Source organism: Plectropomus leopardus, chromosome 10 (assembly GCF_026936395.1).
Source record: "Plectropomus leopardus strain MGB_pleo_1.0 chromosome 10, ASM2693639v1, whole genome shotgun sequence".
Taxonomy (NCBI): Eukaryota; Metazoa; Chordata; class Actinopteri; order Perciformes; family Serranidae; genus Plectropomus; species Plectropomus leopardus.
Window position 1 is genome coordinate 9,213,814 of NC_142185.1, and position 23,914 is coordinate 9,237,727.

The 23,914-nt window shown below is 40.0% G+C and overlaps 1 protein-coding gene across 5 annotated transcripts in view; it reads left to right on the plus strand.

Moving 5' to 3' along the window:
• The window catches only part of hdac4 (histone deacetylase 4), a 162,778-nt gene that overhangs the window by 72,916 nt on the left and 65,948 nt on the right, over positions 1-23,914 (plus strand). For 3 of the 5 annotated variants that reach the window (XR_015777610.1, XM_088083005.1, XM_042494096.2), the window contains 5 exons: positions 14,596-14,802; positions 14,888-15,033; positions 16,259-16,409; positions 19,553-19,673; positions 22,183-22,301. Coding sequence is in view for 4 of the 5 variants with exons in the window: in XM_088083005.1 (XP_087939131.1) it covers positions 14,596-14,802; positions 14,888-15,033; positions 16,259-16,409; positions 19,553-19,673; positions 22,183-22,301 (744 nt within the window). In the remaining variant the exon portion in view is untranslated. Of the gene's footprint in view, positions 1-4,806; positions 5,112-14,595; positions 14,803-14,887; positions 15,034-16,258; positions 16,410-19,552; positions 19,674-22,182; positions 22,302-23,914 lie in introns of those variants that run through there. The other 2 variants (XM_088083006.1, XM_042494097.2) reach the window with 2 other exon arrangements.

Here is a 23,914-nt window from a genome sequence, read left to right on the forward strand (position 1 = left end):
GTTAATGCCACTGTGGTTTGGGCTCAGTAGCGTTTGCTGTTATCAGTGTCATGGCTGCATGAAGCTTAGCTAAGCCTTTGACGTCAACACCATACAACAAGCTGATAACACAGACCCTTATCGCAGCCAGGTGTGTGGGTGTGTTGTCTGATCAAACAAAACTTGGCTTCCTGGATTCTACATTGAACTTCAAAAATAGCTCCTGCAAACACACACGACGCAGATCACTCGGCGTGCACAAACACACACACATAACATGAGATGCAAAAAAATCAGTGTTTAAATGAACTTAGAAAATGTGATTGCTGTTGGGTTTTTGAAGTAAAAAGGTTTCCCAAACACCATGTAGGCCTAAAAGCAACTCAGTTACATTCATTGAAAGAGATAGTGACACATTTTTGAGGTGGTGGTGTAATGTGTCCTTATCCATTGACAGTGTATTACAAACAATAAATGTCAGGCTGCAGTTTGACTTGGGTGCTAAGCAATCTACTGCTGTGGAGGGATCAGCAAAAAAAGCATTTTAGCCACCTAAAGAAAGTCCCACCAAAAAAATCATTATTTAGAATATTTTACGGCTTTACCTTAATGTCAGGCGGTGATTTCCAACAGGAATGAAAAAACGCAATATCGCTCTCTTCAAAGCTAGACTCCATTAAGAAAAACACTAATTTATTTATTTTCATTGCTTAATTCAGGACCTGCTGGTCTACAGCTGCCTCTATCAGTTTTTGTTTATTTGTGTTACTGTGTAACTTTGGTGATTAAAAGGATAAGGTAGGATTCAAGGAAGTCACAAAAAAAGACAAACAAACTTGAAAAAGCGGTGGACCAGCAGCTCCTGTGTTCAGTGTGCAAAAATGACTGTTTTTCTCAATGGAGTTTGTTGGTTGTGACAGAAGCATAGATAAAAGCCATTAACAGCTTCCTTGTTGAAACGGATCATCTGCTGAAAAGATAAAGCAGTTAAAATACTCTCAATATATTGTACACTTACACTAATATTGATTTTTTGTTTTGACAGATGAAATATGTTTTGTTGCTGACCCCCATTCACAGCAGAACATTGCTTAGCTTCTGTGTAAAAACTCCAGCCTGCTGTTCCAAACTGGGGATCTGAAATGAATGAAATCTACCATGTGTAATAAGACACTGACTAGAACAGTTGTGGTACCCCATACAGCCCCTTAAAAAAAAATAAGAAATGAAAGAAAGGTATTTAGATACATGTGGGCACATCTCTATGTTAGATATGTTTTTCTTTTCCATGTCGGCTAGTTTTAACAGGGTTTTTACATGTGTACATATGCTTGACAAAAATTTAAATAAGTAAAACAAGAAGGATTGACAGCAGTGGGATAGAAAGAAGGGAGACTAAGCAGTGCCTCGTATTGTTCAAAATACTCTCAGTCTGACCTAACCTGAAACAAAAACTTAATAAGTATAGAAAAGTCTTTCTCCTCACCCTAAATGCACTCATAGTCACCTATGCATGTGTTTTCACTCTCTTGCCTGATTAAACTTCTCTTGCCTGATTAAACCTTTGTGGGTGTGTACAGATTTGCTTCCCCACCCTCCTCTTAGTTTGGTTTTACCTGGTAGGGCGGATCAAATTACACTGAAATCATTCTCATTACTTCATACAATTGGGTGACGTCACATATTTCCCATTTTAGCTCCACCCATCTTCAGTCTGAGCAGAGTATGTCAGAGTAAGTGAAAGCACCTGTGTGGTTGTGTGACTGTAACAGTCAGCTCTGTGGGAAATATTTGGACATAATTTGGTTAGAAATCTGTAGCTATGTCTCTAAATATATTTGTGGTTGCAAGGGGAGATACCTGATTATTGACTGACTGCATGTAAATGCTATGTTAGATATACAGCAATTGGGATATTGTAAATGATTTTAGGGAGTTGATGAGTGTCACCTTGAAGTTAATTTGGCATTGTTTTTGTTGTTGTGAACTCATTCTGAAGTTGCAGCATGTCTTTTCACTCACACTGAGTCTTAAGCTTCTGAGTGTGTGTTCAGTTTTGAGCATGTCATTTTCATATTCTGATATGATCAGGTAGGAAAATTCAGATAATAGCTTGATTACGTTTTATTGGAGAGAGTAAGGAAGTCAGGACACATTTAATTTATGTGTGGCAGCCTGCCACAATTAAAACATCTGCTGCCTCAAATTCATTTTCCATCTCTGGAGCTGGAGTGTTGATTAGGAGCGCTGTAGGAACATATATACCATTCAGTTATTTATAGCACCACACTGTCAGAGTGCAGAGCACGCTCTGGGCACAGATGGAGCAGTAGAACATCATGCACATTGAAAATGAAGTGTTCATTCTGCTGGGTCCAAAGTTTGCAATCACTGGCAGAATCTGCTCCTCTCATCCATCGATCTGATCTGATCTGATCCGCTGAATGGATTGACAGATCAGTTGTCCACCTTTTGAATTTAGAGAGGGGACACACAATAATACAAATGGACATACGTGCATTTAAAAGAAAAAAATAACTGAAATCACCCCCCCCCCCCTTGCTGTTGTCTACCACCACGCATACACTCTCAATCTATGGGAAACCCTGGAAGTTCTTGTTTGCTAGGATCCAGTTTTCCTCAGTTTTGTTTAGAGCCTCTAGCATAGTGGAGAGGAGTAGAAAACAACTTTCAAGCACCACTGGTTGTCACTTCTGCATGTGAGAGGACATTTTGGTAAAATGAAACTCTCACAACTGTCCCACGTTGTGCTGCTGAGCGCCTCTTGAGTCTTTGCTGCCAGCACCATCAAGCTCAGTTTACAACTGGCATCCTGTCACTCCTCCAGTCTTTGCATGATTGAACGGGGGTTATAAAGTAGCCACTTTTGAAAATGAGAACTGGCCCAAATTTGGTAATTTTCATACAGTTACACACATCCCAGTGTAAACAACTATCCGTCACGCAGTCCATCGCCTCCTGCTTGTTTCCATTCACTCCTGTTGGCCGAGTATCAAACTGCTTATTGACATGACAGCAAGACATATGTCAGGTGTTGCCCCCAGAGGAGCACTTGTTCATTAGTGGACTCTGATGCCACTCGATAGGCGAGTCCTTCAGCAGCCCTAATTGCTCCTCGTTATCATTTAATCTAAATCTCATCACTCATCTGCAACACATTGAGCAGACATCCATTTATAAATGATTCAGCTTCTCTCTCTCTGTTTGTTGTTTTGTCTTTCTCAGAATTTTTCTTTCATGTTTTAATTAACTGCTTCACTGCAGCTCCTTAGATGATTATTTTATCATCACTTTATGATGGTCATTTTCAGCTTCCCTCCTGCAAGCACGACCTTCTTTTGTAATACACATTGCTCTCTAGAGGCACAGAATTTGTAAAGTTATCATTTAAAGGACCATTGTGTAGGATTTAGGGGGGTATTATTGGCCAAAATGAAACAGAGTATAATTAGTGTGTTTTCTTTAGTGTATTATCACCTGAAAATAAAAGTCATCATATTTTATTACCTTAGGTTGAGCAGTTTATGTCTATATAGGGAGCGAGTCCTTGCCATGTTTCTATAGTAGCCAGGAGTGGACGAACCAAACACTGGCTTGAGAGCTATTCACATTTACACATCAACATTGTGTTTCTCTCTCTTTTATTCAATCTGGACTCTCTGCCTCCCCAAACACTTTCAGTGGGCGTGAGTTACTTTTGATAGACAAACTCCTTTAGCCAATCCCAATGTTAGCATTAGTGTCTACTCCTCCACTGCACAAATGCGTTTTCCTTAAGACAGTCACAGTCTAAAAAACCAATTTATCTAGTTTTACCCTTTGTATGTGACATTCACCTTGCTGATAACAATCCCCATAATGTTTTCGCAATACATTGTTGTTGCCAGCATATTTTGCCATTTCTCATTCAGCAGCTAGCTGCCTCTATTCTACTGAACACCTGTTGGTCCTTGTTTTTGTCTTGTTAGAAAAACAATTATTTTTGATGTGGAACAACTTTATTCAGCATTTTTACTGGTTTAAATCACTTGTTTTAGAGAAAAAGAGACCTCTGCAGAAAATTTGGCTCCTGGTAAAAGCCTCCGGAAAAATGAACACTGATGGACTCCTAACCAGGAGTTTAGACTTAAAACATAGGAGACATTTCAGCTGGTTGCAATCTGCAATCCTCATCGCTAGATGCTCATAAATCCTACAGACAGCTCCTTTAAATTATGAAATATCTGTATAAATAAGACCTAGGAGAAATCGCCAACACATGCTACTCACAGAGCAATGAGGCTGGACACCAAGCCGAAGCAGTGAGCTGCATCTGCTACGTACGCAGTGGACAGAGACAATGTGTCTTCAGTGACTGTTCTAGTTGCAAGGCCAAGCAGCAACCATTATCAGCGAGTCAACTTCACAACAACTGTCTGTTCTGTTGAGCTGCTGGTGTGTAGGAGGGTTTTACATGGAGACGATCCAGAAATGTGTGTGTGTTTGTGTGTTTGTGTCTGTGCAACAAGTAACACACATCAGGAACTGTAAGCAACACTGAGATCTGTTCAGTCCAAAAAAGCAGAGGTGGTTCATAAAAGTAGAGTTTGTCTAGTCAAATGAGAATGTGATCACAATCTGACGCCTCTCTGCCTCTCTGCTGGTCTGTGAGTTTTAGGCTGAGAGAGGGAGAGACTCCCATAAAATGCTCTACATGCCTGAGACTGCCCTCTGATGTCACTGAGAGAGGGAGAGAGAGAGAGAGAGAGATGTGGGAGGGGACCAGAGGAACAGAGGGAGGGAGAGAGAGAGTGGCAGCCGGAGGGCAGAGCGAAGAAGCACGTCAGTGAGAGAAACACAGCGAAGCGATAGAGTGAGAGACGGAGAGTGTGAAAGACAGGGAGGGAGAGAGATCTGTTCTCACTACGAACAAACCAGGTTGGTCTGCTGTATTTTTCGCGCTACAGTGGACTTTACAGCTCTGTTCAGTCGCACTTTTTTGGCTACAAACACACACTTTTACTCTCTCTTTCTCTCTGAGATACTGTACACTACACTAAACACACACACACCCACACACACTCACACACACACAAACGCACGACAACTGGACAGCAAGGCACAACTGATGGGTAAGAGCTCTTGTTGTTATGCATGGATCACTGTTCTCTATGTTAATGTCTGAAATAGTCATTTAGTTTAAACTGGTTTGTAAATTGTTGTGTCTTTTATTGGATGAGTTAATGTTATTTGTGCGCTGATTAAATCATATTTAGTTGATGTGTATCCTTCATATAAACTCATCCGGCTGATGTACATGTTAGTGTGTCTGTGTGTCCACTTGAGGAGAGAGTGTATGTCTGTGTGTTGGTTCTCAGTGTGGGCGTGCAGCTTTGAGTGGTGGCAGTGTTTATTGAATGGTAGTGATGTATGGTGACTCTTGCTCAGCACCACTCAGTGCAGCCTTTAACTGAATGGAGCAGATGGCAGTGGCTGTGTCTGTTCCTCCCCACAGCCTTTTGTGTACATGCATTTGTGTTTATGCCTCTATGTGTGTGTGTGTGCGTGTGTGTGTGGTGGGGGATTATGTATAAAAGTTTGTGTTTTATGAGGGATTTCATAGCTCAAAATCAGTTTCACAGAATAATTCTTCACTGTTGATTGCTCAGCTCTTATAGAAATGACTGAATATTCTTAAATGCTCCACTTTTACAAACATATAAGAATCACTTCAACTGTTTCTGATTTCTGTGCTCGACGACATTTTTTTTGTTCTTGCATCATTTAATAATGAGGAGTTTGTATTTTGGTTGGTGGCCATAGCATTTGCATTGTGAACATGTGGCTCCATGGCTCTGTTGTAGTTTATGTGTGGTCACTGTACTTTATTTCTGTTAAAATACAGTTACAGAAAATAACTGTTTCTGTCAAAAACAGTAAAAGACTGTATTTCTGTTAAAATACATCAATAGACTGTATTTTTGTAAAATTACAGAAAAAGAAGCAAGATATATTTCTGTAAAAACACTGTAAAAGACTGTATTTCTGTTCAAATACAATAACAGACTGTATTTTTGTTCGAATACAGTAAAAGAAACAAGCTGTATTTCTGTTAAAACACAGTTAATTACTGTATTTCTGTGAAACTACAGTAACAGACTATTTTTTGTTAAAATACAGCAATAGACTTTTTCTGTCAAAAAAACAGTAACAGACTGTATATCTAGTAAAATACAATAACATACTGTAAATATACATAACATGCTGTATAAATAAGATGACATACTGGAAATGTACAGTAAAAGAATGTATTTCTGTTAAAAGACAATAATACATTGTAGTTCTGTTACAATACAGTAACAGACTGTCTTTCTGTTAAAGTACTGTAACAGAGCTGGTAGAAAGGCCAGTTACAAAAGGCATGTCAAAGTGCTGTTTCTTTTTTCTTAAAATGACTTCATTAGTTTCTTTCGATCTCTTTAACCCAGTGGAGTCAGTCTGTGAGCACTCGCTGTCCTCAGAGAAAGAGAAAGAGAAAGAGAGAGGGATGAGGAAAACAAAGAGGTGGTGACACACAGTACAACAAACTACCACGCTCTAGGGATATTCAATGACATATATCACCATGCCTACACGCCCATCCCCAGACTTGACAGTAAAGCTGGATGCACATGCAGGCCATGTGTTAAATGAGTTACATACAGTCATTGGTCCTTCCTTCATCTTAAGCCCCACCTCTTCTCCCACTGTCCAGCCAACCGCTGACCACGATCCCACCAGTCGCCATGGTGTTTGCCTCCCTCCTCTGCTAGCACCTGTGCATGTGGGGCTCACGGCTGGGTAACACTGTCAGCGATTACTATTCATTCTTAATCTGCAAAGCTGCTGTATGCATTTTTTTGCACGGCTTTTATTTTTATCACACACACTTTTGAATTTTACATGAGCGCATGCACTCAGTTCCTTATAAACTATGACTAAACATGCATGGGGTTTCGTCTGAGTGCAGAGATGCCCGGTGGGGCGAGGAGCTCCCTCGGGACTCCTGGTCTATAAATAACTTCCCCTGTGTGATCCATGATCTTACCCTGATCACAGGAGAGGGGGTGAAGGAGGGAGGGAGGGAGGGAGGGAGAGGGAGGCACAGCGACTGATGGATGAATAGATGAGGGACAGAGAAGAGGAGGCACAGGCTGACATTTCATGAGTCGTGTTTGTGTCAGTTTTTGGTGTGCTCTGCCAGATTTCACATCATGCCTGCAAGTAGGGAAACCTCACAACTCCATGGGATTTCACAAAGTAAACACAATTTCCCGTCTGGAAATCAACAGAGTTTATCTGACTTCCGTCTCTCGTCTTTAACGGTCCTTTAGCCGCTGCACATTCACAACAGAGCCGACTGCACACTTTTATAGTTAGTAATAGAAAATCGTGGTTTTTGTTTGCCCGCCTGTAGTGTGACCTGGAGGAATGTTTGCATTATCATATCCGGTGCCGTCGGTGTGAGTAAGCTTGTGCGTCCGCCTCTCCTCCCCGTTGGCTCAGCACCATTACCTCATGCCACATTCACAGAGTGCCATCCTTGTAAGCTGGGCTAATTACTTCACAGGTGCCTGCATCCTGCTGGGTGCTGTGCAGTATGTCGCCCTGTTTGTCTGCTGCCATTTACAAAGCTTTGTTTACTGTAAACATGCCTCTGAGGACTGTTATTCTGAGAGATTCTTGTTGTTACTGTCATACTGCAACAGTACTGTGATCCTGCAGAGCCATGTCAGATTGACCAGGAATTGTCAGTTAAATGTGACAGGGGTGTGTTTTCCTGTTTGCTTTCAAACCTTATGACAGTGCTTTAAAACAGCTTTTAAATGACCCAGAGCAGGAACTATAACTTCTAACTACTGTAATTGGGGTCTCTTTAGTGAGAAACACCAAAAAAGAAAGAAACTATGGAGGTATAAGCATGTATTCTCGGCACTGGACTGACTTAGAATAGACTGTGTTAAAATAGTCTGTGGTTCAGGTCATCAAAAGGTTTCTTTTCCTAAATACATCTGTGTGTAGCTACTATCGCAGCCTGCAGACTGCTGTGGCACTACACTATATTGTTAATGTGTAAGCCAGTGCGGTTAGCCCTCTGAGTAGCTGGTTTAAGGAGTGATTACGCTGCCATCCTCTTCCTCATCTCTCTCCCTCTGTGCCACCTTGTAGCCCCTCAGCTTGAGGATAAGTGGCTGTAATTAGTTTTTTTTCTGCATGGCTTCAGCCTTGTAGCTGGCCGTTGGTTGTCAGTGACCAGCCATTTTAACAGAAAAGGCGTGAAGACAGAAATTTAAGATTTGAATTTACATCATTACTCCTCAAGGAAAAACTTAGTTTGGGCTCATTTGTTACTGTTTCCATAATACACACACATCTTACATCCATACTTCAAGATTTAATAAAACACAAAAAATGTGTACATTATATACTGCTTATGGAAACACAATATGACACATTAGAAAAGTATACAACTTTTTTTTCTGTAAAGATGGACACCTTTCCATTTTTCTCAAGCTTGAGTGCACTTTTAGCATGCTTGTTGTGCCTGTTTAATAAACTCCCCAGTTTTGAATGTTATCAGCTCATTAAATGGCTGCTATTAATTGTTATCACTACCATTGTAATGTTTCAGATGAGACAAACTGCACCTACCAGTACACCAGAGGGTGCATATCCAACAATAAGTTTAGCTAACAAAACTACTTGGTTAGGTTTAGGAAAAGATCATAGTTTGGGTTAAAAGAGATGTTTTTATAAACTTAATTTAGGTTTTGTATGTCAAGTACATTACGCAATTACTTTACTTTCGGGTGTTAATATAAGTCAACATTCACGTCTGCTTTCTCAAGGGACACCAACAGCAGTCTCCTGGGTGAAAGTCCCAGACCTGTGTGTTGTTTTTTATCCCAATACTTGGACTTAGTTGTTCTTTATACTATGTCACCTGATTTCCCCAATTGCTCTCATTAAAATTGCTCCATCCACTAGTGTTAGTACATTAAACTTAAGTACATTACACAAGTGACATAAGTTAAGTACGGTATTCAAGTTAACCTGCAGGCATTGATTCATAAGTCAAAATTCATTTTTGCTTTTACACGGGACACAAACAGCAGTCTCCTGGGTGAAAGTCCTTTGTTTGTCTGTCACTGTCTGTCCCGATACATGGACCAGTTCCTCGTTATACTAGGCCACCCGATTTCCTCTGCTTTTGTTAAAATCACAACATCCACTTAATGTCATCTCATAAAAACTAACATATATATGATGCACAGTAGGTCCATAATACCTCAAATCAATACTCCTGTGACAACTGATAATAGCCATGGGCTGATAACATTTGAACCACTTGATACGTAAATTCATGGCTACAGTCAAAACTGCTTGTGGGTATAGTGATGCAGCCTAAATTGTTTATTTAGATCAGGTGTAACGGTTGTGGTAACCAGTTTTGCATGAGGTTATAATTGCATTTCCATGAGCAAAGGCCAGGTTTTATCACAGACAAAATACACAGAGTAGTTTTGGCGGCTTTAGCTGGCAGAGGCATACACTCCGACCTTTATTTCCTATGAATGATGATACTGCATGTCACCCTCTTCATATATGATTGATGTCTTTTTATTTGCAAGTTTTCTTCTGAAATTTAGTTAATGTCATATATCACTTTATGTGCATTTGCTGTTCATTTTCCCAAAAGAACTGCATGGATTCTTTCATTACACGCAATCGGTAAAAGCCAAATGTATGCATGTTTTATTTTGCAGTTTTGGAGGTGGGAGGCCTCGTGTGTTTGTGAAAACAAATAGCCTTTGTGAAGCCTGTGCCATGCTTTCTGAGTTAGGCACTTGGGGAACGATACATAAATAGAGTGGAGGTCAAGGGCAAGTGCTAGGCTAACTCCAGGGGCCACCCAGAGCTCTGTTTAGCAGAAATAGGGATGGCAGGTCGTTCGGTCCAAAGCTTGCCGACGTGAGTCTGCATGGGAAAATATACAGTAGAAAAAGCGTTAATTGAGGTGATGCCCTATGCATGTTTGGCACTGTGATGCTGGAATAGCTGGCGCCGGGGTCCCTCTGAATGGGTCCCAATGGTACAGAGTGGCACACTGTTTGAAGTGCACTGACCCAACAAAAGGTTTTGTTTGTTTGGCCTTGATGTTTACTGCTTATTAAATGTGTGTGTAAACAGTTGACAAGCATGTATGTGTACATATATGCGTGTCCAGAGATTGGAGGAGAGGTGGTGGGCTGAGCATTTGCTATGGGTCAGAAAGAAAGGCTTTGTTTGGATAACACGGATGATTGGCACAGTGTATTCAGAGAGAGAATGACACACAGTGGCATCTTCTAATGGGCCTCGCTTTCTATGCGCATGTATATCTGGAAGTGACAAACACACATGTTTGTAGGTCAGAGGTCCAGGAATCAGTCAATCAATTAACACGCACATGTACACACGGTTTCCTCAACAGAGCACGCCTGATCTTAACCATTGAAAATATTATTAAAAAGTGAATAAAGCTGTATGATAAATGTTTAGAGAGGCAGCTAACTGGTATTCAAATCAAGAAAAGTGTATGGTTGGACTATTAACACATGAGCTGGATTTTTGTGGACTCTTCAAAACTAACCTTGGTTTAAGCCTTTCATCTTTTCAAAATCAAAACCGGAGTAGTTACTTCTTATGTCCAGCTTTCACACGAGTCGTTACAAGCATGGTGACACAATTCAGAATCAGAATCAGAATCAGAATCAGAAAAAGATTTATTGCCAGGTATAGTTAACACAATACGAGGAATTTGTTCTGGTGGGTTGGTGCAACATAAATATAGAAAAAAACAGATAAAATAGAAGATACAAATATAAAAAATAAAATATAAAATATAAAAAGTACGAGTCTAGCAGTGCAAAACAAAACAAGTAACACAAGTAACAGTGTAACAGTGGAAGAAACAGAACCATGGAATTAAATTAAAGTGTTATATACAAGAATGGTTGGAGTGCAAGATATATATTGATATTTACATTGAATTTCACATTTATACAGGTTTGAGTGCAACAATTACACACACACACACACACACACACACACACATGCACCAGTAAAGCACCAGCATGTCTGGCCCCGACCACACCCTTTCTTCTCTCCCTGCTGTCCCGTTGGGTGGTGTTAAGTTTCCTCCCCGCACTCCTAACCTGCCCGGTACCAAAGATGTCATTGGCTATCTCAGCAAGTAACTGCAACTCCATCACCACCTCATTGGTCACTGGGGATGCCAGGACATCCGTGATAGGTCGGAGATGCTCCCTTCTGGTTTTAGGGTATTGATAACTGGCAGAGGGCTTGGCATGGCGCGAGATGGTTCTCTACGGAGCACATATCGATCAGAGAAGACTGAATGATACACTGGAGGTTTCAATTTTGAGATATAAAATGCAAATTGAGAATTTGTATGGAAGGGTTAGGGTTACGGGGTTCTGTGTTTTGGAAGATTTCTTCATGCAGAACCTTAAAGCCTTGAAAACTAGATTGTAAAAAAAAACCCTTTTTTTTTTTGTAACGCACTGCATCATAACCCCAGATTGACATCAGTTTTGTTGTGCTGCATTCAAACGCTTTTCACAAGCCTGTAAATCTCTGGGACCTGAGAAAATTGGTTTGATTTCTTTTAAAAACATAGAGAAAAAGCTATGAGCTATTAGTATTAGTATTATATTAGTTTATTTTTTAGCACATTCTTAAGGTAATTTTCCTGTTTCTTTGGGGTTTTTTGGGGGGGCATTTCATTGGTGTCTCTCTATGTTTTTGAAAGAAATCAAGCCAGTTTGCTCAGGTTTAAAGGGTTAAAGTAGAGACCTGGCTTTCTTTCAGTGGTTTAGCTTTATAGCCTTAAATGCACTTGAAACACCTACACATAGACAGCTCATGCTGCCTGACTGTATCTATAGCACTGCCAGTTTTAGACAGAAAAAATAATAATAAATAGATAAAGAAGCATGTTGACTGTTTGATCACAGTACGCCATATTCCAGTTATATATCAAGGATTTAAAGTTGTCAAAGCTTTTTGGGGGCTTTTTTTCTAGTTTTCAGTTTTACTACTTTGTGCTGCTGTGTTGTTTGCTTGTTTTGGAGACTTAATCAGATTGCACTAATTCTCTGATTTTTGTATGTCTACCATGTGGATGCAGTGATATTGCTTGTGCCATATTTGCTCTTAGTATCCATGTTTCAACAGCCTGCATCATTCAGATAAAGCAGAATGGATGTTGGGAGATTAGATGTAACATAAAAGATATTTTTGCATCAAACATGTTTTTTTTTTTAAGTCTGCAAGGGGGGATTTTGTGATAGTTTGACTTTCTGACATGACATTTGTAGGGCTTATATGCATGACCTTTTTGTTTTAGGATGTTTTTCTCTAACTGTTTTGTGCAGCCTCTGTGCAGATTGTGACAAATGCAAGTGTGTGGATTTTGGGATGTATTGTTGTCTATATCCTCTCAGATGTGTGACAGCACCGGGAATCCATCTTCTTCAACATCACACACAACTTCTCTGTAGAAGACAAAGACACACACACACACACACACACACACACACACACACACAGAGGACAAACATACAGTACACTGTCAGCATTGCACTTACAGTAAGCAAAACATAGTGTCACTGCTCACACAGACACAGCCAAAGTGGAAACACACACGCAAATACACACAGTAAGTCTGTATGCGTGTCAGCAAATCCCTGCTGCAAAACTCATGTTGCAGGGGGATTGTTTTTGCTCTCTGCTGCCATGTTTCATCATTCTACCCCTGCGTGTGCTATTTTGTCATCTGCGTGCAGGAAATGTGTGAAGGTGTGTGTATGAGGTTTCTTTTAGAAAGATGTTTGCATGGATGGATGTGTGTAAAGAGTATACGAGGGAGGCTTCCTATACGCTTTGCCACTGCCACAGCACAGACTGTCACTCTGATGATCTCAGGCGCTCTAAATCGCAGACAGTTTATGTTTTCATGTTTTGCTAATGCTCTTACCCAATGTGTACAACTCTAAAACAGGCTTAAATCCCCAGTTTGCCAACAACCAATGTGAAGTGTAAAGCCGAGTGCAACAGTCAAGGCTGCAGCGTCCAGACAGCTGATGTAACAAGTGTTCATGTGTGTTATTTGGATCAGGGAGGACAGGGTATTTTGGCTGCTGTCAGAGGATATTAAACATTTTGGACCTTGAATTAATTATATAATTGTACTATAAACAGATATTCTGAGAAGAAAATTACATGAATTTTCTTTCATAAATCCCCTAGGAGGCTGAGCTTTTACCCGTGTTGAGGATCTCCAACTCAACACTAGTAAGAATTCCATTTTTTTTTCTGTGCCAAATTGAACTCAGCGACCCTCAGAGACAAATCTGCTGTCGGGGTCAAAATCTTTACGGCACAGTGGACATGTTGGACTAAATGTGGAATGCACACCACAGAATTCTTTCTGGGAGACCTCCTTGTTATGTGGTTCACATTTTTTTTTTTTTTTTTTTTTTAAGATTTAATAATGCATGTGTTTTTCTTTTGGCAATTCATAGCCTTTGATTTGCAGCTGTTTTTAGTGGAAGCCTATTTACACTGGTGTGATGGGGAAAAAAAAGAAAAGCAAAAAAGAATGATCTTGTAAGTCATTTTAATGAGAAACTTTCTCAAAATAATGGTGCAATTTCTCAAAGAATGACGTTTTATCTTAAAATAATAACCTGGTTCCTCCTCAAAAATGATGTAGTATCCTGAAAAAAATGGCCTACTATCTCAAAGTAATGATTCGGTATCTTAAAATAATAAAATTATTCTTGAAATCATTACTCAGTATCTCAAAAGAGACAGAGTATCAGTTAATGACATAGTATCTCAAAATAATGAATTGGTGTCATAAAATAATGACAAACTTCTTGAAATTATGATGGAACATCTCAAAATGACTAAGGATTTGGAAATATTGATCTTGAATCTCAAATTAAGATGTGGTGTCTCAAAATGATGATGTATTACGTAAATTTAATTACTGAGTTACTCATAATGATGACAAACTTTCTTGAAATTATGACCTAGTATCTTGGAGTAATGACAGTTTCTCAATAACAGGACTATTTCAAAATAATATTGAGAAACATTGACCAGTTTTTAACAACTTACTCAAAATATTGAGTTAGCACCTCAAAATGTATGTTATTGTTGTTTATGTTATGTTATGAATTTCAATATAACGACAAGCTTTCCTAAGTTATGACTTTAAATTTTCTCTCATTATTTTGAGATGTTAAGTCAATACTTAAAAAAAATTCTCTTTATTTTGAAATACTGATACATTATTTTGAGAAAGTTTCTTGTTTTATTGCCTTAACATGAATTCTATTTTCATCACACAGGCAGAAATGGGCTTCCATACTCAAGAATTCAGCACAGTAAACACTTTTCTTGCTGCATGTTCTAAACAAGCTCCATCTCTCTGTGCTTGTTTCCTCCACTCTCCCATCTTTTCCCTCTCCTCCTCCCTCCCACCTTCTTTTCTTCCTCCTCCAGTGGACGTGAGTACGGCAGCACTGCCCATGCAGGTGCCCCCCACCACCACAGCCATCCTTCCCATGGACCTGCGCGTAGTGGACCACCCCCACCACCACCACCACCACCAGCAGCCTCCCTTCGGCCTGGTTCCCCAACCCCACCCCACGCCACCCGTCTCCACAGCTTGTCCCGCATCCTCCGAGCCAGGCCGCGGGCCAGTCAACAGTAAGTAGGGGATGGTCTCTGGTTGTCACGTCTTGTGGCATAAAGTCCTGGCTACATCAGACACTCTCATGAAAATCTCCCACAGACCACCAGGAGCAGCAGCTGCAGCAGGAGCTGGTATCTCTCAAACACAAGCAGCAGCTCCAGAGACAGCTCCTGATCGCCGAGTTCCAGAGGCAGCATGAACAGCTGTCGCGACAACATGAAGTCCAGCTGCAGGAACACATCAAGGTGAGCGGATGAGTAGGGGAGTCCTTTCTTGGATTCCGCTGTAGGACTGTTATCAGCTGACATGCGTCTTGTGAAGGACAGGAGGAAGCATGTGTGTGTGTAAATGATGGAATTATGGTGGTGTAATCTGATCTGGAGGCAGTATTTTGCTGCTTAGTCATCCCCATGGGAACCTTGGCCCCAATAAACCTTGTGTGCATGTGAATTTTGTATGTGACTCACTTTGCTAAAAAGCCTCATTGGTGTTGCCACGACCAGAAAGTCAGCCAATGAGAAGCATCATTCGGGTACAAAAATAGCTCCTCAGTCTGTTCGGTCTCCCGACTGAAAGCATTTAGCATATGGGTCTCAGCTTGGTGATGTCATGTCCTTTAGAGTAGCCAGCGCTCAAATCACAACATAAGCTATGGTCACACCTTTTTAAAACAATGCCCTCTCTGTTTTCATACTTTTTGTCCATCCTGAGTTGTGTCCTTTTGATGCCTCTGCGCTGGTGATAGCTGTGGCCAGAGGCATTCTGTTTTTAGATTAAAAGTGCGTCCATATGTCTGTCCATCTGTTTGTCCCATTCTCCCGTGTGCAATATCTCAAGAACACCTTGAGGAAATGTCTTAAAATTTGGCACAAACATCCACTTGGACTCAGCAATGAACTGCTTATGTTTTTGCTCTCATAGGGCAAAGGTCGTGGTCACGTGACCTTAACTGTGTCGGTCTTAAGAATGCAATATACCAAGAACGCCCTGAGGGATTTTTTTTTTTTTTTTTTAAATTTGGCACAAACGCCTACTTGGACTCAAGGATGAACTGATTTTATTTTGGTGGTCATAGGTCAAAGATCAAGATCACTGTGACCTGTGTCATCCCAGTTAACACCTTGATGGATTCTTTTCAAATTTGGCACAAATTTTCACTTGAACTCAGTGACTAGCTGATTACATTTTGGTCAAAGGTCAAGGTCAGTGTGACCTCACAAATTATGGCGAAATTTCATGCAAATGTCTCATGGGATAAAATAATAAATCAATGGCATTTTAACCAAAAGGTCAAAGGTCAGCATCCCTGTGACATCATAATGTTCTGCAAAAACACTTTCTTGGCCATTACTTTGCTCCATAACTCTGGAACAGAAGGGGAGACAGTTGGTCAGATACTGAATTGGTGGTAATTCTAGTTCTTCTTGTACTTTCTTGTCTTCTATAGTCTTGTCTCTCTCTCTCCATCAGCACCAGCAGGATTTACTGGCGCTCAAGCACCAACAGGAGCTGTTGGAGCACCAGAGGAAGATGGAGCAGCAGCGTCATGAGCAGGAGATGGAGAAGCAGCAGCGGGAGCACAAACTCCTCCAGCTGAAAAACAAGGAGAGGGGACAGGAAAGTAAGTAACAACCGCTAGAGCGTTACCATTTTGATGCCTTAAGCCCTCATTAAAGTGACATCCATGAGATCAGTTATTAGACTTAATGGATTGGCATTCCCGTGGTCCAACAGTATCATGAACAAGCTCTAAACAAAGTGGTCATGTTTGACCTGTCATACAGTCACTCTCTATCTCCTGAATGCTGCCAACATGTAGCTGCGCTGAAGCTCTGTGTCACATTATCACAGCAGGTGTTAGAGAGACTTGGCCCCTCCAGCCCCTCTGTCACAGCACCTGTCTTTATTGCCCAGCAGTCAGAACAACCTGACCTTGCACATTCACCACAGGGAACATCAGAGTAAGATGGCCAAGACGAGCAAGACATTCGAGTGGCACACGTGCCCTCCTTTGTCATTTGTTCTCTTGTGTTGTTTAGTTTGAGGAACAAAATGACAGCAATAAAATAAAACCAGGGAACTCACTGTACCCTGACATCATAAATTTGTACTTGATGATATTGTTTCTTTTTTATTTCTGTTGCCTTGGCCATCATTGCGTCCTTTATAATAGCATTATACTCACCAAACTACTCGCTGCGATCTGGGAGCACGATGACATTTCTACAACAAAGTCAGAATCTGCTAGATGAGCAACAGCTTTGCCAGATTATCCAAGCCATTTTACTTAGAGTTAATATCAAAAGCCTGCCAGAAGTGTTGGTAATAATCCCACATTAGCAACCTGTGTATGCACAATTGTGGGTAAATAGAGGAAGTTACATATGGATTAGGAAGTGGAGCTGAACACTGTGATGCATGTTTATGATGTACAGTTTTGGTAATAATTTCACAGTTCCCTTTTTGTTTTTGCATCCTAATATGTTCATCTGTCTTGGGTATTTATTTAACTCTTTAAAACCAGTTTCTTGCAAAAACATGGAAAAAAAAGGCAATGAGTAACTTCACATGAAATGACTGAAAATTTTGCAAAAAAAATAGTTATAAGAAATCACATGAAAATTACCCGAAATTAGCTAGACCAGAACTAAAACAGGAATGACCTGAAAAAAGTGTCAAAATAAAATTAAAATTTTAAATTATATTTTTTTTTTGTTGTAACCTAATTTTAAATATATGATTATAATGATCATAATTATAGTTTTCTTGACATTTAATGCAAAGTTGCTGATTGCTTTTCTTCCCCCTGTGTTTTTGAAAGAAATCAAACCAATTTACCAAGGTTTCAAAAGTTTCAATGCTTTGAAAGGCATCAGGATGCAGCATAAGAAAACCGATGTGGAACCAGGTCTGAAAGGGTTAAACTCTATCTGATCATCTAACTTTTACTTCTGTCAAGCTGCTTTTTATGAATGTTTGTGAGATTTCAGCCCTTAATTCGGTGTGTAAAAGTTATCATGACTGACTGAACTGGTGGCAAGACCTTTGAGATTTTGCAGCATTCTTTGAGATATATCATGAGAATTAGAGAGCAACAAGGGTACCCATACTGTCATACTGATCCAGAGTGCTTTCACTTGTACAGACAAATAAAGCTGTCCTGGTATTAATGTTCAAATGAGCTTTGACACAATTACAATTTTTGCTGGCAGAAGGAAAGATGTATGGCTGTGTCAGGCCAATATGCTGTTCTTGTTCCTGTAACTGTTTAATATTGTAGACATAGAGGGCGACATGACACACTTTAATTTGCTTTGTTGTTGAAAGGTGCTATTTACATAAAATTGCCACAGTAAATATGTTACTTAGTGTTTGCATCCACTTAACACAAGACTTGAAGGGCTTTTAAAATGTGATAAAGGTGCCTCCTTTTGTCACTCTGGTGTCTGTATGTATGTATCCAAATAGTATCAGTGCATGACTTAGCACATCCCGCATATTATTATTATTATTATTATTATTATTATTATTATTATTATTATTATTATTATTATTATTATTATTATTATTATTATTATTATTATTATTAATTTTACTATTACTACACAAACAACTGCCTATTGGATGATCTGCCACTGTACAGTATAAATGTTGGAAAAAGGCCTATTATTATTTTTTAAATGGCTGCTAAGGACAAGAAAATGACTTTTGTTTTTTGTACCTTAATTCGGTGCTTGTAGTTATAAAGTTAACATCGGCCCTAGTCATGCAATGACATGAGAGATATTTCCAAGTCAATTAATGTAGTAAATCTGATGTGTTTTATAATAATGACTGTTAGTGTGGCTGTAACATGCTGTAATGTGGTATTTTTTGAGCAGGCAATGATGGGTTTTTAAACAAACATTTCGGCACAAATTCATTTGAATACACTTCATGGTGGACCCACACTTGGAACTAGTATTTTTCTGTCAGTAAAATCCTTTTCCTCGACCATTCTCCGCTTGGCAAAGTGAGGCTACGGTTTGACGTCTATGGAAAGAGCATTGGGTTGTAAACAGAGGAGGCTTTGTTAAGCACTGCAATAAATTGCAGAGACGGCAGCCCCATAAAAGCCTATTTCCTTCAGTGGCAAAACGGACATATTGGGATGTCAGCACTCCCAGCTGCTGATTTAGAAAGCATATATTAGCTGTTGTCACATTCACATACTGTATTTACCACTTTCTCTTTCAAGCTTGACACATCACCTGTTATCACTCCCACTGTCACATTCTTGGAAAAACACACCTCCACTGTTTTTGTTGTATTTTCTAAACCCCCTTTTTTGCCCCCTTTTATTACTTTCCTCCCCCCAACCCCCACCGTCACTCATCCACGTCTCCCTCCCTGGACAATTTGTTTGTACTGTAGCTGTGAAATGAGGGTGGTAATTGAGGAGAGACCGGGAGCTGAATGAAACTCATGATGTGTGTCTTGGAGGCGAGTTACAGAGCTGTCTCCGTGGACTTTCAGTAAAACTCTGATGCAACACTGTGGGCTGTGCATGTAGCAACTTTATTTTTATTCATAATTTCATGGATTAATGTTATAATCTTGATGTTACTGCCACAAATTGGACAGGAAACACAGTTGCACTGACGCACAAATATCTCAAGAAAAGCAATACTGAAGGAAGTGGGTTTTTTTGTATGAGGAAATAAATTAAAGAAGTACAGAACCCTTTGGTTGCTGAGTCTCTCTTTATCTCTCTGTCTCTGTCAGGTGCAGTCGCCAGTACAGAGGTTAAGATGCGACTTCAGGAGTTTGTCCTGAACAAGAAGAAAGCCCTGGCTCAGCGAAACCTAAACCACCGTCTGCCCAGCGACCCACGCTTTTGGTATGGGTGAGTGTCACAGCCCACCACAACAGAACCACTTATGGCTTGGGATTTGACCTGTTGTGAATTAAGATATTAATAATAAATCTGTTTTTTTCTGCAGAGGAATCATATTTACACAATTGTAAAATTAAGTTGATTAATATTTGAGAAATAGACAAGCACAATGAGGGTAGAGCATTTTTATAGCCTACTCATTGTCACCCATCATGTCAGCTAACTACCTGGAGTTAGAAATGTGCATCCTCTTTATAGCAAGCATCATTGTCAATTTTTTTATTGCATTTTTTTTGCATGTTTCTGTGCCATCAGTAACCATGGCCAGTAGCATTATGATTTCAGGTTGTCCATCAGGGAATTAATTCAGATTTGGCACAAATGTCCACCTTGTGTCATGGATGAATTGATTAGTACGTGATGGTCAAAAAACGCTATGACCTTGTGTCCATCTCATTCTCATGAAGACAACATCTCGAGAAGGCCTTTAGGGAGTTTCTTCAAATTCTGCATAAACATCCACTTGGACCTAAAAATGGAACTGATAAGTAATTGGTAGTCAAAAGTCATTGTGACCTAACAAAACATACTTTAGCCATAACTCGAGAATTCATACGACACTATTTAACACAAATGCCAAACAAGATGAAATGATGAATTGGTGACATTTCATATAAAAAAACGTCAAAGGTCAACTTCACTGTAACATCATTGTTGCTTATCACTTTGACATTTTCTGGCCATTACTCTACGCCATAACTCAAGAACAGAAGGGGAAACATTTGGTCAGATAGTGATTTGGTGACACTAATCCTGGGTGCCCAACTTGACCAGTTCATAGAGGCATACCGCAAGGTGGTTATTTTTTGTTTTCTTTAGAAAGCCTCAACAAAAAGTTTGTTCAAATTAAATACTTTTGCACAAATTCTTAACGAAACGCTAGATTGGAAAACAAAATGAAGGACGAGATTTTGTTCTTTCCACTTTTTCATTCTAAACTTTTAGAGATCTTTAAAGGGACATATTATGCCTTTTATTATTTTCAGTCATCCTTTAAGTGTAATGTTGCATCTTGGATGCTCAGGTTAAACTTGGCTAAAGTTTCGAATTATGAGGTTAACGTGTGTAAAAGTTGCCCCTTTGAGGAAAAAAGGTTTCAGACTGTTCTGAACACTGTTTTCAACCTTTTTTTTAAAGTTTGTCTATAAACTGAGGTCAGATCATGACAAATTTTTTTATATGATGATCTGCTACAGACCTCTTTAGCCAGTATTAGATGCACTGCTATATGAAGCTAAGGCTAACATCATGGAAACATGTAATCTTGGTTACCGATGTTCATTTCTCCCTAATTTTGGATAATATTCCAGCTGGTTGTGATAAAAATAAAGCATATAAGCATGCTCTAGTAGAAACCCAAAAAAGAAGTATGACCCTGAAAAATGAGCATTATAGTTCCCCTCTAAATGTTTCTTTGTGATTGTGCATTTTCTGGTTTCAAAGAAGCATTCCACACAGATGAAACCTTGATGAAGTTATCAAATATCGGCGTGTATTGCTTTCTTGTGTTTTTATGAGCCTTTTAGATGTAGCCTTTTTAATCCAAGCTTAGAAAAATTGCCACATTGAGAAGATATCAAACATAGAAGCCGCAATAATGAGCGTCCCTCATCATCGTGGCTTTGCAAACACGGAAAACCTTGTGGTGTTATGAATCTCCGTTGTGTGTTTGTCCCTGCGCGTTGAAGAATGTACCAACATCAACATTAGCATCTTTGAGAGTCCTCGCCAGCTGCCTTGAAAACTACAGAAGAACCAATGAAGGAACGAGGCTTTGTTTCTGTCGATGTTTGTAGTCGGTGATTGACAGCTGGCTCTCTTTGAGGTGTGTTCGTGTGTGCGTGTGTTTGAAGTGGGCTGAGAGAAAAGACAATGGCACCTCTCCTGCGCTTTAAATATTTGAAGAGGCTTTAAGCAGTCTAACATCTCTGCCAAGGCAGGAGATGATAGAACCATCCAAAGAAGATGCCATCAGTGAGGAAAACGGTTTTCTATCACTGTCAACCACCATCACATTTCTCCTATTTCTTTGGTCTCCTACCTTTGTTCTACCTGTTTGCTTTCTCCTCACTTCTTCCACACATTTTCCCCCCACATTTCCCCTCGCAACCTGTATCTCTCACCTTCTCCACCCCTGTCTTTGTGCATTTTTCACTCACCTTTCAGAGAGAAACTCGACCTCCTTACTGTCCTACGGTGAAAAAGACAAGCAGAGGATGCTTTCAGCTTTCCCATCTCCTTACCCTTTGTCTTTTTCTCAATTCCACCCACATTGTTGTCCACTCTGCTGCACCTTTTGAATTGTTGTCCTTGGGAAGGGAGATTGAAGCTGTCTTTGTCACTACACCTTTTGTGTGTGTGTCTATTGAATTTCAGATAAGGTGCAATACAGCGAGCTTGGCAAGCATTCATAAATACTGATGTATTTAATACATATTTTTCTCTTTTTTTATTGTAGAAAAACCCAGCACAGCTCTTTGGACCAGAGCTCTCCTCCCCAGACAGCATTGTCAGCGTACACTCACCCAATGCTGGGCACCTATGACTCAAAAGACGACTTCCCTCTCCGCAAAACAGGTACAGAATGGGGCCGAGGTTTTGCTGAGATATTGCTGCTTCCTGACTTCCTTCCTGTATTCCTCCACCTCTTTAAAACCAGCCGCCCATGGCATGTGTAGAGGGGAGCCCTAATCTTCCTTTTCCCTGCATTAGCAATTGAAATGGCTTATTGGGTTTCACATTGGGCACATTGACCAAGAGTCAGTCACTGGAGGATTAGAGGAAGCCCCTAAAATAGTATCAAAAAAGATATGACTAGTTAATTTATGAGGTCTTTTGAACCATTCTAATGTAAATGAGGGTGGATGAAGAGTTTAATCACAAAGTGGAAATCTTAAAACCAGTAAAGGAATAGCTGGACATTTTGGGAAATTTGCTTATTTGCCTTCTTGTTGAGATGTCAGTATATTTTGTAAATATGTAGCACGAGTCCACAGCCTGTTAGCTTGGCATAAAGACTGGAAGCAGAAGAAAATATCCTGTCTATCACCTCTAAATATCACTTACAAAAGCCCCTTTTCAAGACACGACTATTTTGCTATTTTGCTGCCTCACTGCAGAATTATGGGACAGTTTTCTTGCCTTTAATCCAGCGCAGGAGGTAACAGCATCAAAATAGTGTCAGGTACAAAGGCAGGGCAGGACCACGGGGGGTTACGGCTGTGATGTTTTGATGACATGTTATGTGTGTGACCCATTGCGGCAGATTTAAAAAACAGCTAGTAGCAGTAAGCAGCTAAATCATAGAAGCGGCTGAAAGCGTTCACAAATTGGGAAAGTATGAGATTCGGGAGCTCCTTTCCCACCCAGCAGAGGATGAGATCAGGTGCCATATAACAAGAGTGCGTAAATGATTGTGGTTGTCATGTCATGCCATCTTTAGTGTTTGGAAAGCGCCGCTGAAGTGTATGTCATTTCTCACACTAGACGCATACACAGTTGTGTGCCCCCTTCACTCCACCTTGGATTTCACTATGCCAGCATGCTATCTAAAATCCCACACTGTTGGCATAGTTTGGTTCTGTGTAAAAGTGCAAGAATATATGAAAACGGGACTCGATAGTGACCCTAAAGCATGATTTCTGATTTAAAAAAAACTGTATGTTATTTTTCTAATTTGTAGAAAAAACAAAGCGTTGAAACAACAATTTGACAGTTTTATTAAGGGTTTTATTCTGAACTATTTTTTTGCCCAGAACAGCTGTTGGGCAAGAGGCAGACTACAGGAAGTTAGCAGTTGCAGCCAAGAAAATTCCTTAATTATCTATCTAAATTTTTCATGGTATAAGGATTTACAGCAGATAAAAGTGGAAATTTTTGAAGATATGAGCCCAAACTTGTTTTCTTATTTCAATTCAGACTTTTACTTCATAACCAGTTGTACAATTTTTGATAAAGAGAGTTTTTCTTTCAAAAGCCAGTTGGCTAAGTCGGCTGTCTAAGATACTGACTAACTCATTCAGGCACACTCCCTCTCAGTCATCAGAGATAATACTGTTGAACAAAACCACCCTCGATGACTCTGAGAAGTGTCCTAGGGAGCACGTAAAAACCACCAGTTCCTGCCTTTTTGGATGCTTCAGACTGTTATTTCTCCATCCTTCTGTCCAAGTTGGCCAAGCTGTGATTGT